We start from the raw sequence: 14,883 nt of genomic DNA, 5'->3' as shown, positions 1-14,883 counted from the left end.
CTAGTCCTTCACTGGGGCGGGCGGGGCTGGCCTCACTTCTTCCGGCCCCTGCTCAGACCTGATGGGCTCCACCACAGACTCCCAAGGGGGCGTTCCAGAGTGCTTCCCATTCATGGTTTTCATTGAGCTGCCATTGTCGTTTATATTTGCTGGAATATTAAAAAAAAACAAAACAAAATTAAAACTGATTTGTGGTTATTGAATATTCACACAACCATCGATGTCTCTAATACACCAAACATACTCCCAGGGAGAGCAACAGGCTGAGACAGGTTGATCTAAACGCCCGGTAAACAGAATGTTTAAAGCACGCATTAGAGTAGTCATAAATAAAAAACCTGAATGTCACCCTCCCCCTAGAAGTCATCAGCAGTACCTAAAAATACCCAGGGCTTATTTTGGTCCATCTGATCCTGAATACGACTCAACTATTTTTAAATGTTGCTTCAGAAAGCAGCTGAGGCCACTGTGCCATGATTCTGACGGAGCCTCGATTTGACACGCACGTAACTCGTACTCCCGTCTCAGTGGCACTGAGGTGACCAGTCTGGCCCCCCAGGCCCCCGCAGGTCCTGCTTCCTACCAGGAGCACGACAGGCCACCAACCTGCGGCACCGTTTTCGACCGGATGCCAGACCAACATTTAACTATGGTTAAAAATTCAAATGAACAAAGATCCAAAAAACCATTTTAACAGGGAAAAAGAAAGGTAAACATAGAACAACAAAAACCCTTACGTAAAGCAGGAACCGCTGTCTGCCTGGAAATCACTGATTTAGGCTTGTTTCGAGGGGCCCGCGTAGGAAGGCGGTCGAGAGTGAGTTCTCCCACAGTCGGTTTGACCTCAAACCGTTCTATAAAATAAACACAAATGTTGCTTCTTAAGGACCCATTGTGGCCACTGACAAAACAAATTGCCCTGATTTAGAAATGAAGCAAATGATGTAGACGTCTGTTTTATCGTGTTCCAAAGGGCATGGGTACAGGGGTTAATAACCCTCTCCCGACCTCACTGATGCACAAAATAATTGCTTTAAAAAAGTTACTTTAAGGAAATGTCTCTATGTTCCTATACATGTTTTGATAAATGTTTATTCAATAACAATTCCCATACAGAAAAATGAAAAAATCCATGTGTTTGCAGCTTGATAAATGTTTGGAAGGAATACACCTGTGGTACCATCACCCCCACCCCCACCCCTCATCTCCCCCACACAGTACCCCTACATAGAAAACAGTGTCTCAACTTCTGTCTTCGTAGGTTTGTTTTACCTTGTTTTGTATTTTATACAGGCGAAATCATATGGTGTCTCCTTTTGCAAACATTTCTATGCAAAAATAATGACTTAAAATTATTTCCATTTCCGTATTTCTTATTCACTCACCCTACCGGCTGCCTCACTTGGGCATCAGTTTCCTCACGATTCTAGAGCTTTCGAAGGTCACTTCTCTGCAGCTTGCCCTTCACCGAGGCCTGAGGCATCTAAGGTAATTTCTACTCATCAGCCATGTCCTGCTAAGGCTAGATGCAATGCTGGTCAGTGACCTTCCCTGCGTGGTAATTATCGTGATTAATGACCTCGGCTGCTGAAAGTTAGCAGGCTGAAAAATGTCGACTGGTTATAACAGAACACTATCCAAGACCCTGAAGGGTTGAGGTGACCCACAGCTAAAGGGAAATTGTCTTCAAAGGAAGGCAGCTCTGAAGATAACAGTTAGATAAGAAGAGTTAGCTTTGCACAAAGATGGACTTTGAATAGAAGATTAAGTAGAATAGCCACGTTTTGTGCTAGGAATCCCAACTAGAGTCAATGAGCAGAAGTAATAATGAGATAGCTTAAAGTGAACATTAGGAGTAAAAAAGAATGATATCTGATTTGCAGGGTTAGAATTGTGACTCATCCAAACTTCAATGCTGGCTATCAGAACTTCAGTGGGGTAGGGGGCTCACAGGGTGTGGTAATGTGTCATAGTACCTAAGGTCCTTACAGTAAAGATATTCATTTTGACCCAAGACAAATAGGCATGTTAAAATTTCTGCAGTTAACACTAAAAAGTAGAAGTGTAAAATTTTCCAAATTAGTAGAGGGGGGAAAATGTCTTTAGAAAAAAAAAATCAGTCCAAAAGAAGAAAAGGTAGGTGAGACATAAACAAGAAATAGAAAGAGAACTTAAAGGCACAAAAGAATGTTGCGTGAGTGCACACGTAACAATAAGCAGTGTTAGCATGTCCATAACCATGAACATCACAGTACGTGAGATCACAAAGGGCTTCGCAACAGGGTCCTCCATAGAGAACACATTGCAGCGTTGCTACACCAGGGGCCAGCACTTGTCACAGAGCAACAGCAGTTAAGACACTGTGGCTGTTGACGTGGCTCACACATGGACAACCTTCCCTGGAGCGCAGAAACAGATGCAAATACAAACTGGAACTCGAACCATTTGAAAGACGAGGGCATTACAGATCCGTGGGAAAAGAACAGACTACTCAAAAGCTGGTGTTGAGACCCTTGGCTCTCCATTTCCGCTGCAGACAAGACCTTACAAGGGAAAGGCTTGTCTCTTAGATGTCTACGCTTTGCAAATGGTTTCTCCTTTGCCACAGGCTTCCTTTTCACTCCCTGGATGGTTCACTTTGCTGGGCAGAACTTTATAATTTCATGCAATCCCACTTGTCTCTTTTTGCTTTTGCAGCCTGTGCTTTCATGTCATACCAAAAACATTGCCCATGCAGACACCGGGAAGCTTCCTTCTTATGGTCTCTTCTGATAGTTTTAAAGTCAGGTCTTATATTTAAACCTGTAACCCAGTTTGGGTTGATTTTTTAATATAGTGTGAGATACAGGTACAATTTCATTCTCCTGGATGTATTTATTTAGTTTTCTCAATACAATTTATTGAACAGTCCATTCTTTCCCCTTTCTGTGTTGTTGGTAACTTTATAAAGATCAGTTGACTGTATATGTATGGATTTGTTTCTAGGTTCACTATTCTGTTGCATTGGATTATGTGTCTGTTTTTATGCCAGTGCCATACTGTTTTAATTGCTATACCTTTGTCGTATACTTCAAAATCAGGAAGTATATTATGCCTCTAGCTCTGGTTATTCAGGGTCTTTTGTAATTCCATAAGAATTTAAGATTGTTTTTTCTCTTTTTGTAAAGACTGCCACTGGAATTTGAGGGACTGCATCGAATCCATAGATCACTTTGGGTAGTATGAACATTTTAACAATATTCTTCTAGTCCATGAACAGGGAGGTCTTTCTATTTATATCTGTGTCTCCTTTTATTTTCTTTCTCAATATTTTATAATTTACAGTGTACAAGGGGCTGATATCCAAAATATATAGGGAACGCATAAAATTCAATAGCAAACAAAACAAATAACCTACTTAAAAATTGGGCAAAGGACCTGAATAGACATTTCTCAAAAGAAGACATACACGGTGGAGATGGAAGATGGCGGCTTTACTCTAGGCAGCATTTTTCTCGGCTTCTATGAAGAAGGGGGAAACTCGCAGATCGGTGGAGAAACAGAGCAAGTGGGCTAGGTTACTGAATCACTTTTGAAAGCAGGACATCAAAAATTATTGCACTCACTGGAAAACCACATGGTAGGGAGACTGCTTCAGGACAAAAGGGACCTGGGGATCAGCGCAGGGTCTGGGGGTGTGCAGACCCCAGGCCCGCCCAGTGCTATGGGGTCTGCCCCAGGGCTCCCGGGAGAGGGAAGTCGCTGCTCCCTCCCCCGAATACGGGGGGTGAGCAACTCCAGGGGAGAATGTGTTGCTAGAAGGAACAGATTGGCCAGTTGGACTGGGAAAAAATCGCCCAGGGACTATGAACGCCCGCCCAGAGACCGAGGAGAAGTGAGGGCCTCCAGCCGACAGGACCAGGGGCAGCCTGGAAGAGCGCCTGCACCCCTAGCCCACACCCCTAGCCCCGAGGAAGTGCAGATCGGTGGAGAGCACAGAGCCTGGCCGCACTCGGCTGGCGCCCCATAGGGAGGCCTGAATCACGCGCTGCGATCCCTGGAGGGACGTGGCGCTTTGTGTGTTCCTACAGTGGTGGCTCAGAAATTTCCAGCCAGCCCGACCGGGGGAGCCGGGAAAGGCACCGACACCTGGTCGGAGTGTGGTTCGGTGGGGAACAAGGAGCTGGAAATGGCTGGGCTCGCGCACCGTCGGGAAGACTGACTCTCGCGCACTTTGAACCTGGAACGGGCGCAGCGAGGCATTTAGGGCGATCCTAGACCCCGAATCTCAAAAGTGTGGGGGAGGGGCACACCCTTTTACGATCCCCAGGGAGGGCGCAGTGAATCCCAAAACATCGCGGATGCCTCCTGAGATCATAGAGCTGGAACCCTGCAGGCCCCCGGAGTCTGGAAGAACGTGGAAGTGAGATCCAGAGAGCCAGTGTGCTCGGGAGCGCCCAGGGTACCTGACAGACTTGCTAAGATCTGGCTGGGAGAGAAGCATTTCAGAGGTCCCTCAGCCAGCTGAAGCCAGATCAGAAAAACTGGTCTGGCCAGTTAGAAACCAACAAGAGGTGGGGTTTTTTTGTTTTTTTTTGGGGGGGGTTTGGTTTTGTTTGGTTTTGTTTGGTTTCTCTGGCTGTTGTTGGTTGATTGATTTTATCTTGTGTTTTATGTGACATTTTATTTTTCAATTCTTATTATTTTTATCTCGCAATCCCTTATGTTTCTCTTCCATTCATCCTACTATTATTCTTTCCACTCCAAACTTATCTCTCCTGCACTACATCTTCTGCTTTTCTTTCCTTTTTTTTTAATCTTGCAAGTTACTGTAAATTTGTATTATCTTTTTCTCACTTTTCTGACATTTTTTATTTTAATAATATTTTGGTATTCTTTTTCTTTCTGTATAATCTTCTTTGCTTGGCTGGTTATACTGTCATTTGATAGGTTCCCCCTGATATCTCAGTCACAAGGTGTTGATAAGTTACTATCTTTCATCTGTGTTCCATTAATACACCTCTCAAGGTTCTATACTCTTTATTCTTGTTATCTAGACCTCATCGATTCTGCCACAAGACTGTCACTTTAATATTAATGCTAGTAAGACCTAGCCTATACAATTGTAAATGCTTCTCAATACCCCTACCTGATCTCAGCCCACTTTGCAATTTTCTGAACTATACTATTGTGGAGGTTGTCTCTATTCTTTTACTCACTACTCCTATATACTAATCTTTAGTCTAACCCTACCTTAGAATCTGACCTCCCACAGCCTCACAGCTTTCTAGATCCAACTAACAATCCTCTCGTCCCCAATAAGAGTCTTACCTTCTTTCCACCCTTTCTAAAACATGGATAGTGGGGTGAAGGATCATGGTTAACACTATAAGGAGCCAAAGGATAACCCATCTCTTCTCTACTGGCTGCTAAAGTAAATATCATAGTATACTGTCTTGCTGTTTTAAACCATTTTTCCTTACTCCTCCAACTGATCACAAAAAAAGAGTAGGGGGAAGCTGTAAACACCAGGATACACGAAGGAGATTGCACCACTGAATCTCACAAATATTCTACCACAGAAGTTCACACCATAATTACAGGGAATCAGAACAGATCAAATTAACAAACAAGAAGAAAAAAGAAGAAACCCACGAGCAATGAGAAAACAAAGAAACAACCCCCAATTGAAGGGAAACGAGGAAGCCTCAGAAAAAATGCTAACTGAAATAGAAGCAACTCAACTATCAGATAGTGAGTTCAAAACAATGATTACCAGGAAGTTCAATGAACTCACAATGAGCTTTCAGAAATTAGAGGGAAACTACATCAATCTCACTGCAAACTATATAAACATGAAAAAGGAAATAGAAACTCTCAAAAAAGGTCAAGAGGAAATGAAGAATACAATTTCTGAACTGAAGAACACAGTAGAAGGAATGAAAAGCAGGATTGATGAAGCATAAGATTGGATTAGTGAGCTGGAGGACAAAGTAGAAAACAGCATCCAGAAAGAGCAAGAAAAGGAAAAGAGGCTCAGAAAGAATGAAGAGGGATTAAGAGAAATGCAAGACAATATGAAACGTAATAATATCTGTATAATAGGGATACCAGAAGGAGAAGAAGAAGAGCAAGGGATCGAAAACCTAGCTGAACAAGTAATGAAGGAGAACTTCCCTAATTTGATGAGAGAAAAAGTCACACAAATCCAGGAAACACAGAGAATCCCAATCAAAAGGAACCCAAAGAGACCCACCCCAAGGCACATCATAATTAAAATGACAAAATTTCAAGACAAAGAGAGAATCTTAAAGGCAGCAAGGGAGAAAAAGGAAGTAACATACAAGGGAGCCCCAATAAGGCTAACAGCTGACTTCTCAATGGAAAAACTTCAAGCCAGAAGAGAATGGCAAGAAATACTCAAGGTAATGAGAACCAGAGATCTGCAACCAAGGCTACTATATCCAGCAAGGCTCTCAATCAAGATAGAAGGCCAAATAAGAAGCTTCCCAGACAAGAGAAGTCTAAAAGAATACACCTCGACCAAACCAGCTCTGCAAGAGATTCTAAAAGGACTGCTTTAAGGAAGGGAGGGAAAGAGAGAGAGAGAGAGAGAGAGAGAGAGAGAGAGAGAGAGAGAGAGAGAGAGAGAGAGAGAGAGGAACACACGTATATAAAAGACAATGAATAAGTACCTATCAATAATAACCTTAAACATAAATGGATTAAATGCTCCAATCAAAAGTCATAGAATAGCTGATTGGATAAGAAAAAATGACCCACATATCTGCTGTCTACAAGAGACCCACCTCAGGATAAAAGACCTACACAGGCTGAAAGTGAAGGCCTGGAAACAAATTTTCCAAGCAAACAGACAGGAAAAAAAAGCTGGGGTAGCAATACTCATATCAGACAAAATAGACTTCCAAAAAAGGTCCATAAAGAGAGACCCAGAAGGTCACTTCATAATACTCAAGGGAAGAATCCATCAAGAAGACATAAATATTGTAAATATATATATGCACCCAACATAGGAGCACCGAAATACATAAAGAAAATCTTAGAGGACTTCAAGAAAGATATGGACAGCAACACAATTATAGTGGGAGATTTTAACACCCCACTATCAAAAATGTACAGATCTTCTAAACAAAATATCAACAAAGATATTGTGGCATTGAACAATACCCTCGATGAAATGGACTTTACTGATATATATAGGGCCCTCCATCCAAAAGAAGCTAAATATACATTCTTTTCAAATGTACATGGAACATTCTCAAAGATAGACCACATGATAGGACACAAAACAAGCCTCAAGAATTTCAAAAAAATTGAAATCATACCAAGCATTTTTCTCAGACCACAAGGGACTGAAGCTAGAAACCAACCCCAAGGAAAAAAAAACAAAAACACTCAAATTCATAGAGATTAAATAGCATGCTATCAAACAATAAATGGGTCAAGAATGATATTAGGGAAGAAATCAAAAGGTTTCTGGAAACAAATGAAAATGAACTCACAACAACCCAAAACTTACGGGACACAGCCAAGGCAGTCCTGAGAGGGAAGTTCATAGCGATACAGGCCCACCTAAAAAGGTTAGAAACATTCCAAACAAACAACCTAACCCTACATCTACAATAACTCGAGGAACAACAACAAAGGCAGCCCAGAGCAAGCAGAAGGAAGGAAATAACCAAGATCAGAGCAGAATTAAATGACATAGAGACTAAAAGCACAATTCTAAGGATCAATGAATCCAAGAGCTGGTTCTTTGAAAAGATAAACAAAATCAACAAGCCTTTAAGCAGACTCATCAAGAAAAAAAGAGAGAAGACCCAAATAAACACAATCAGAAATGAAAGAGGAGAGATTACAACAGATACCACAGAAATACAAAGTATTGTAAGAAATTACTACAAAGAGCTGTATGCCAAGAAATTTGAAAACCTAAGTGAAATGGACAACTTTCTAGAAAAAATATAATCTTCCAAAACTCAATGAAAAAGAAGCAGAAAGCCTGAACAGACCAATAACAACAAAAGAAATTGAAGAAGTAATCAAAAAACTCCCAACACACAAAAGCCCAGGATCAGATGGTTTCACAGGACAATTCTACAAAGCATTTAAGGAAGAGCTAACCCCTATCCTTCACAGACTATTCCAAAAAATCCAAAAAGATGGGAGTCTCCCAAACTCTTTTTATGAGGCCAACATCATCCTAATTCCAAAACCAAATAAAGACACAACAAAGAAAGAAAACTTCAGGCCAATATCACTGATGAACATTGACGCTAAAATCCTCAACAAAATACTGGCAAACCGCATCCAACAATACATTAAAAAGATCATACACCATGACCAAGTGGGATTCATTCCAGGGATGCAAGGATGGTTCAATATTCGCAAGTCAGTAAATGTAATACATCACATAAACAAAAGCAAAAACAAAAACCACATGATCATATCAATTGATGCAGAAAAAGCATTTGATAAGGTACATCACCCATTCATGATAAAAACACTCAGCAAAGTGGGAATAGAGGGAGCATTCCTCAACATAATAAAGGCCATATATGAGAGACCTTCAGCCAACATCATACTCAATGGCCAAAAGTTAAAATCTTTTCCACTAAGATCAGCAACAAGACAAGGCTGTCCACTTTCACCACTTCTATTCAATATAGTACTGGAAGTTTTAGCCACAGCAATCAGACAAGAAAAAGAAATAAAAGGCATCCAAATCGGAAAGGAGGAAACAAAACTGTCACTGTTTGCAGATGACATGATAAAATCCTACAGACTCTACCAAAAAACTGCTTGACCTAATAAATGAATTTGGCAAAACAGCAGGATACAAAGTCAATATCCAGAAATCAAAGGCATTTCTATACACCAACAATGAAACAGCAGAAACAGAGATCAAGGAAAAAATCCCATTTGAAATAGCAAAAAGAAAAATAAAATATCTAGGAATAAACCTAACCAAAGAGGTAAAAGACCTATATTCAGAAAACCATACAACACTGAAGAAAGAAATCAAGGAAGACACAAACAAATGGAAACATATACCGTGTTCATGGATTGGAAGAATTAATATCATCAAAATGTCCATACTCCCCAAAGCAATTTACACATTCAATGCAATTCCTATTAAAATACCAATGGCATATTTCACAGACATAGAACAAACACTTCAAAAATTTATATGGAATTATAAACGACCCCGAATAGCTGCTGCAATTTTGAGAAAGAAGAGTAAAGTAGGAGGGATCACAATACCCGACACTAAACTATACTACAAGGCCACTGTAATTAAAACAGCCTGGTACTGGCATAAAAACAGGCACAATAGAGCAATGTAAATATAGACCAATGGAACAGAACAGAGAGCCCAGAAATAAGCCCAAGTCTCTATGGTCAATTAATATTTGACAAAGGAGGCAGCAACATAAAATGGAGTAAAAATAGCCTCTTCAACAAATGGTGTTGGGAGAACTGGACAGCCACATGCAAAAAAATGAAACTTGAGCACCAACTTACACCATATACAAAAATAAATTCAAGGTGGATAAAAGATAACACAGCACTCCAGAGAGCATCTAGGGGTAAAGTACTTGTAGCCTGACGAACGCTTACACATGCCCATCCTCTTTACTAACTTGAGTTGATATGTGAACATCAGAATTCCCACAAAATTTTACATGAAAGATTCACTGAATAGACCTCTGGCCAAGATGGAGGCATAGACAGACACACTGGGCCTCCTCACACAACCAAAAGAAGAACAACAACAAATTTAAAAACAAAAAACAACCAGAACTGCCACAAAGTCCAACTGTATGGAAATCTGACAGCCAAGCAGTTAAAGAAGAAACACTCACCCAGACCAGTTGGAGGGGTGGAGACAGGCAGCCGGGTAGAGAGGACTCGAGGCAAGGCAGCAGATGGAGGACCAGGGCAGTTCCATATTTGTATGCAGATAAACCAAGAGGAACAACTGGGGAGCGAGACAGACCCACAACCCAAGGTTCCCACACGGGGATATAAAGCCTCAAAGGTGTTTCTCCCGCTGCTGCCTCAACCCCCACAGGTGCTCACTGAGATTCTCACTGAGTGAGAACACCTGTGGGGGTTGAGGCAGCAGCGGGAGAAACTCCCAGCCTCACAGGAGAGTCCATTGGAGAGACCCATGGGGTCCTAAAACATACACAAGCCCACCCACCCAGGAATCAGCATCAGAAGGGCCCAATTTTCTTGTGGGAAGTGGGGGGAAGTGACTGAAAGCTGGCAGAGAGCCCAACAAGCCACATTGTTCCCTCTTGGACCCCTCCCCCACCTACTGCATCACTATGCAGCCATGGGGGTTGCCCTGCCCTGGTGAACACCTAAGGCTCCGCCCCTTACTACATGACACATGCATGGAGACAAAAAAAAAGTGGCCCAAATGAAAGAACAAATCAAAGCTCCAGTAAAAATACAACTAAGCGAAGAAGAGATAGCCAACCTATCAGATGCAGAGTTCAAAACACTAGCAATCAGGATGCTCACAGAATTGGTTGAATATGGTCACAAATTAGAGGAAAAACTGAAGGCTATGCTAAGTGAAATAAAGGAAAATGTACAGGGAACCAACAGTGACGGGAAGGAGACCAGGGCTCAAATCAATGGTTTGGACCAGAAGGAAGAAACAAGAATTCAAAAAAATGAGGAGAGTCTTAGGAACCTACAGGACATCTTTAAATGTTCCGCCATCCAAGCCATAGGGGTGTCAGAAGGAGAAGAGGAAGAGCAAGAAACTGAAACTTATTTGAACAAATAATGGGGAACTTCCCCAATCTGGCAAAGGAAATAGACTATCAGGAAGTCTAGGAAGCTCAGAGAGTCCCAAAGAAGTTGGATCCAAGGAGGAACACACCAAGGCACATCATAATTACATTACCCAAGATTAAACATAAGGAGAGAATCTTAAAAGCAGCAAGAGAAAAGGAGACAGTTACCTACAAAGGAGTTCCCATAAGACTGTCAGCTGATTTCTCAAAAGTAACATTGTAGGCAAGAAGGGGCTGGAAAGAAGTATTCAAAGTCATGAAAGGCAGGGACCTACATCCAAGACTGCCTCCAGCAAAGCTATCATTTAGAATGGAAGGGCAGATAAAGTGCTTCCCAGATAAGGCCAAGTTAAAGGAGTTTGCCATCACCAAGCCCTTATTATATGAAATGTTAAAGGGACTTCTGTAAGAAAAAGAAGATAAAAAATATGAACAGTAAAGTGACAGCAAATTCAGTTATTAACAACCAAAACTAAAACAAAAATAAAAACAAACACAAACTAAGCAAACAACTAAAAAAGGAACAATCACAGAAATGGAGATCTCCTGGAGGGTTATCAGTGCAGGAGGGGAGGGGTAGGGAGGGGGAAAAGGTACAGAGAATAAGTAGCATAAACAGTGGATAAAAAATAGACAGGGGGAGGTTAAGAACAGTATAGGAAATGTAGAAGCCAAAGAACTTACATGTAAGATCCATACACATGAACTAAGGGGGGGAATGGGGGTGGGAGGGGGTGTACAAGGTGGAGGGGAATAAAGGGGGAAGGCAATGGGACAACTGTAATAGCATAACCAATAAAATATATTAAAAAATAACTCTTTTAAAAAATATGATTCACTGAGTAGATTTTCTAAAAAACAATGGTTGTATACACTGTTAACCTTTACTTTCATCAAAAACGATGCCTCGCAACATAAACCACTGCAAGGAGAATAATTCACCCACTGCTAGAATAGCAGAAGAATGTTCCCGTTAAACCAGGGACAAAGAGAGCAGATAGGAGAGAGTGGCAGGTTTTCCTTTCTTCCGTGCCCAAGAAGACTGTCATTAAGCTTGGAAGAATGCAGGTGAGTATTTTGAAGGAAAACTTACTTGGATTCAACCTTCTGCTTATTTTTCTTCGCAACATTTGTAAAAGGAAGAGGAAATCAACTTTAAATTCATTGCTGAGCATGTCGGGATTAGTGATTAATTCTGACATCCTAATGTTATCTTTGATAGACTTCGAAGCCGTCGACCGAGGGACCAGGGGCAACTGCATCTGGTAACTGTAGTCCGTGAAATTCACAGGGTCATCCTGGACACTTTTAATTCTGGAAAGAAAAAATAAAATACTGTTGACAAGGCATGTTTCAGGAGTGAGACTTACACAGTATTATCAACAGTTTTATAATAAGTTGTACTACTAGAAAACTCCAAATAACTCACTCTCGCTGTGTTAACAAGGTGTAAACTTCTTGTATCAGTATTTCGGGTACTCCTGACTTACAGTGAATTGTTCCATAGATTAGTTCTTTAGGTAACTTCAGGTTCTTTTTGGCCAGGAACTTTAACAGTAGAAAGAAAACATTTCCATCATAAGAAGTCCTATAAAAATACCCAGTTACTATAAATTCACTCTCATCCCCCTTGTACCTGTCAGCTAATTTTATTAACGTGACAATTATTAAAAGGCCTTATTTAGCAGTAAAACCCTTACATCCCACTCCAACTTGAAACAAGTATGCTCCGTTTCATAGTGACTCTTGACCTAAACTTTAATAACCTTCGTTCCAATACGAGGAGACAGGCTGCCAACTCGGTCACATTATTTCCTGGCACAGTCATACATGTCCAGAAAGAAACCCAGGGCCTTGGGAACACACCTTTTAAAACTCACGCCTCACAGTTAAGAGTGTCAGTGACTGCTAATTTACCTTTTTCAACTGGGCCCAGTTATCCAACTTGACTTTCAAGGAAGTTCCGTTTCTGAAGGAGGACAGTCTAAGTTCCCAGGGAAAGTGTATAGCGAATATTTCTGCGATCAGGAAGCCATTGGAAAAATCCCTGGTCCAGCGCAATAGGGAAATGAAATGAAATACAGTTACGTACACCATTCGTGTTACAGTTACCGCCAGTCTAATATTCTGTACGGACAGCAGGTTGCTTGTCCGGTGTTCCTGAAGAACCTCGACTCGTTTCTTTCAAGTTACCTGACCATTCTCTATTAATCTGCTCAAGTCTAGACTGTGAGGATGGGTTGGAGCGACACGTTTCATCAGACTGTTTTCAGGCCCGTGCCCTAGGAGTCCAGGGGTGTCTGTGGGTGTGGGTGTGGGTGTGGGTGTGCATGATGGGAGGGGCGGGTGGCGCGGGTCCACCTGGCCAGGCTTCCCTCGCACCTGTTGACGTTCCTGGGGAAGAAGGTGAGGTCCAGGCCCTGGAGCCAGCGCAGGAGGGTCGGAGACAGGCGGCAGCTCTTCGGCAGGTTCGGATACACCAGGTACTTCTTAGGCCTCCTGGGGGCGGGTGCTGAGGGCTGTGGCGGAGGTGGTGGTGAAGGTAACTTGGGTGTGTCTGCCACGGGCACTTTCAAAGTCACTGTCTTGCCACCGGCGGCAGCCATGGGGCATCTGGGTTTCTATAGCAGCACCAGTAGAGGGCGGGGCTTTTGTGAGGGGGCGAGTCTCGTGGGTGGGGGCGGGGCCTCGTGGGGGCGGGGCCTCAGCAGAGACGTGTGCCGGGCCTTCTGTGGTCTGCAGTTTGAGGACTCGACACTCTGGGTTGCACGATACCTTCCTGGCGCCTTTGGGCACAGATTCCTGGCTCCTTTGGGCACGGAGGTGCTCTAGGGAGCTTCACCCGTGGGCCGGCTTTCCCTGTGTTCTAGTTGTCCTCGCTAATTTGGAACACCCTTGAGGTTTACATTTGGGGGGGAGGGTCTCTAAGGCCAGCTGGATGGCCTGTTTTCAGCGTTTTTTATTCTCAGTTACAGGTAACCCACATCGCGAAGGCCTGTTTCTGGCCAAGCACGTTAGGGAGGCTGCGAGGAAGCTGCAGAGGACGAGGGCGGTTTTGTTCGGCGACGGGAAACGATAGGGTTTTTCCCTTCTCAACACCAAGCCCAGACCCAGAGACCGAAGTAACCACACGCGGTGGTTTACAAGACAAATTCCTAACTGAAGGCAAGTCGTGGTGGGTAGCCGCAAGTTCGGCCTGTAGCTCCCTGGACAAAGGTTATCTGTGACTTCGAAACGGTCTATCGTCCCTGTGCCTCTAAGATAACATACCTTTGCCACGTCAGGGCAACCTTCTTTTGCACACTCCTCAGTGGTCAACTGCCCGCCCGGACCAGAGCAGGAGACGACAATGACCACGTTGTCTTGTCTCCCCCACGGTACGCCACCCCCACACGCAGTGGACGTTAGCTCTCCTGTCCCCACCAACGTAAACGAAACGTGCCTCCACTTCAGTTTTCATCCAGTCCCAGGGACTTCCCCGCTTTGCATTCTCCCACCTCCCTAATCTGCCACCAATGACTTCCATGTCAACCGGATTCTAATGTGTAAAATAAGGTTCAAAGTTGCTTTCTCTGGAGCATTTTCTCGGTCTGCTGAGATTTTGCTCCTCACTGTCCGTTTGGCTCAAATAAAGTCTTGTAAGACTTTGTCTTAGGCTGGGTACCCTTTCCCCAACGAAACATGGGAGAGATCTTGACGGCGGAGCTCTGTAATATTTGGTGGAGTGTTTATTCATTATGTGTCTTCTTAATGAAGGGTGTGAACCTGTGTGTGGTTAAGAAGAAACACAAACATGATGCTATAGACACGCTTTCTCTTTGCCCAGTGAAGCTTCTCACGGGCGAGTCTTCCATCCAGTGCACATCTTCTGAGGAGCTGTGCTACTCACCAGGTCTTCTCTGTCTACCACGACAGGCAGTAGTCACAGGTGCCTATTTAGATGTAAATGTAAACAAATTCAAATAAAATCAAATGGGTAATGCTGGCTGCACTTCAGCCGCCCGGTAGTCCCAGGCTGCTGGCGGCTACACCCCCCGTACAGCCCAGACACAGGACTGTCAGTGCAGGG

General features: G+C 43.0%; 1 protein-coding gene across 1 annotated transcript; it reads right to left on the bottom strand.

Annotated features, from left to right (window-relative positions):
- On the bottom strand, positions 1–13,420 carry SPATA4 (spermatogenesis associated 4). The gene is made up of 6 exons (XM_045821255.1): positions 13,197–13,420; positions 12,732–12,861; positions 12,244–12,362; positions 11,908–12,128; positions 738–854; positions 1–149 (listed from the first exon to the last, which is right to left on the bottom strand). The coding sequence occupies exons 1-6, from the start codon at positions 13,418–13,420 to the stop codon at positions 1–3; spliced, it is 960 nt and encodes a 319-aa protein (XP_045677211.1).
- Between the last annotated feature and the right edge of the window lie 1,463 nt (positions 13,421–14,883).

Source organism: Phyllostomus hastatus, unplaced genomic scaffold (assembly GCF_019186645.2).
Source record: "Phyllostomus hastatus isolate PE091 unplaced genomic scaffold, TTU_PhHast_1.1 phas_scaffold_46, whole genome shotgun sequence".
NCBI classification, from domain to species: domain Eukaryota; kingdom Metazoa; phylum Chordata; class Mammalia; order Chiroptera; family Phyllostomidae; genus Phyllostomus; species Phyllostomus hastatus.
Note: the sequence above shows the minus strand (reverse complement) of the source record. Positions and strands in the feature narration are given on the sequence as shown.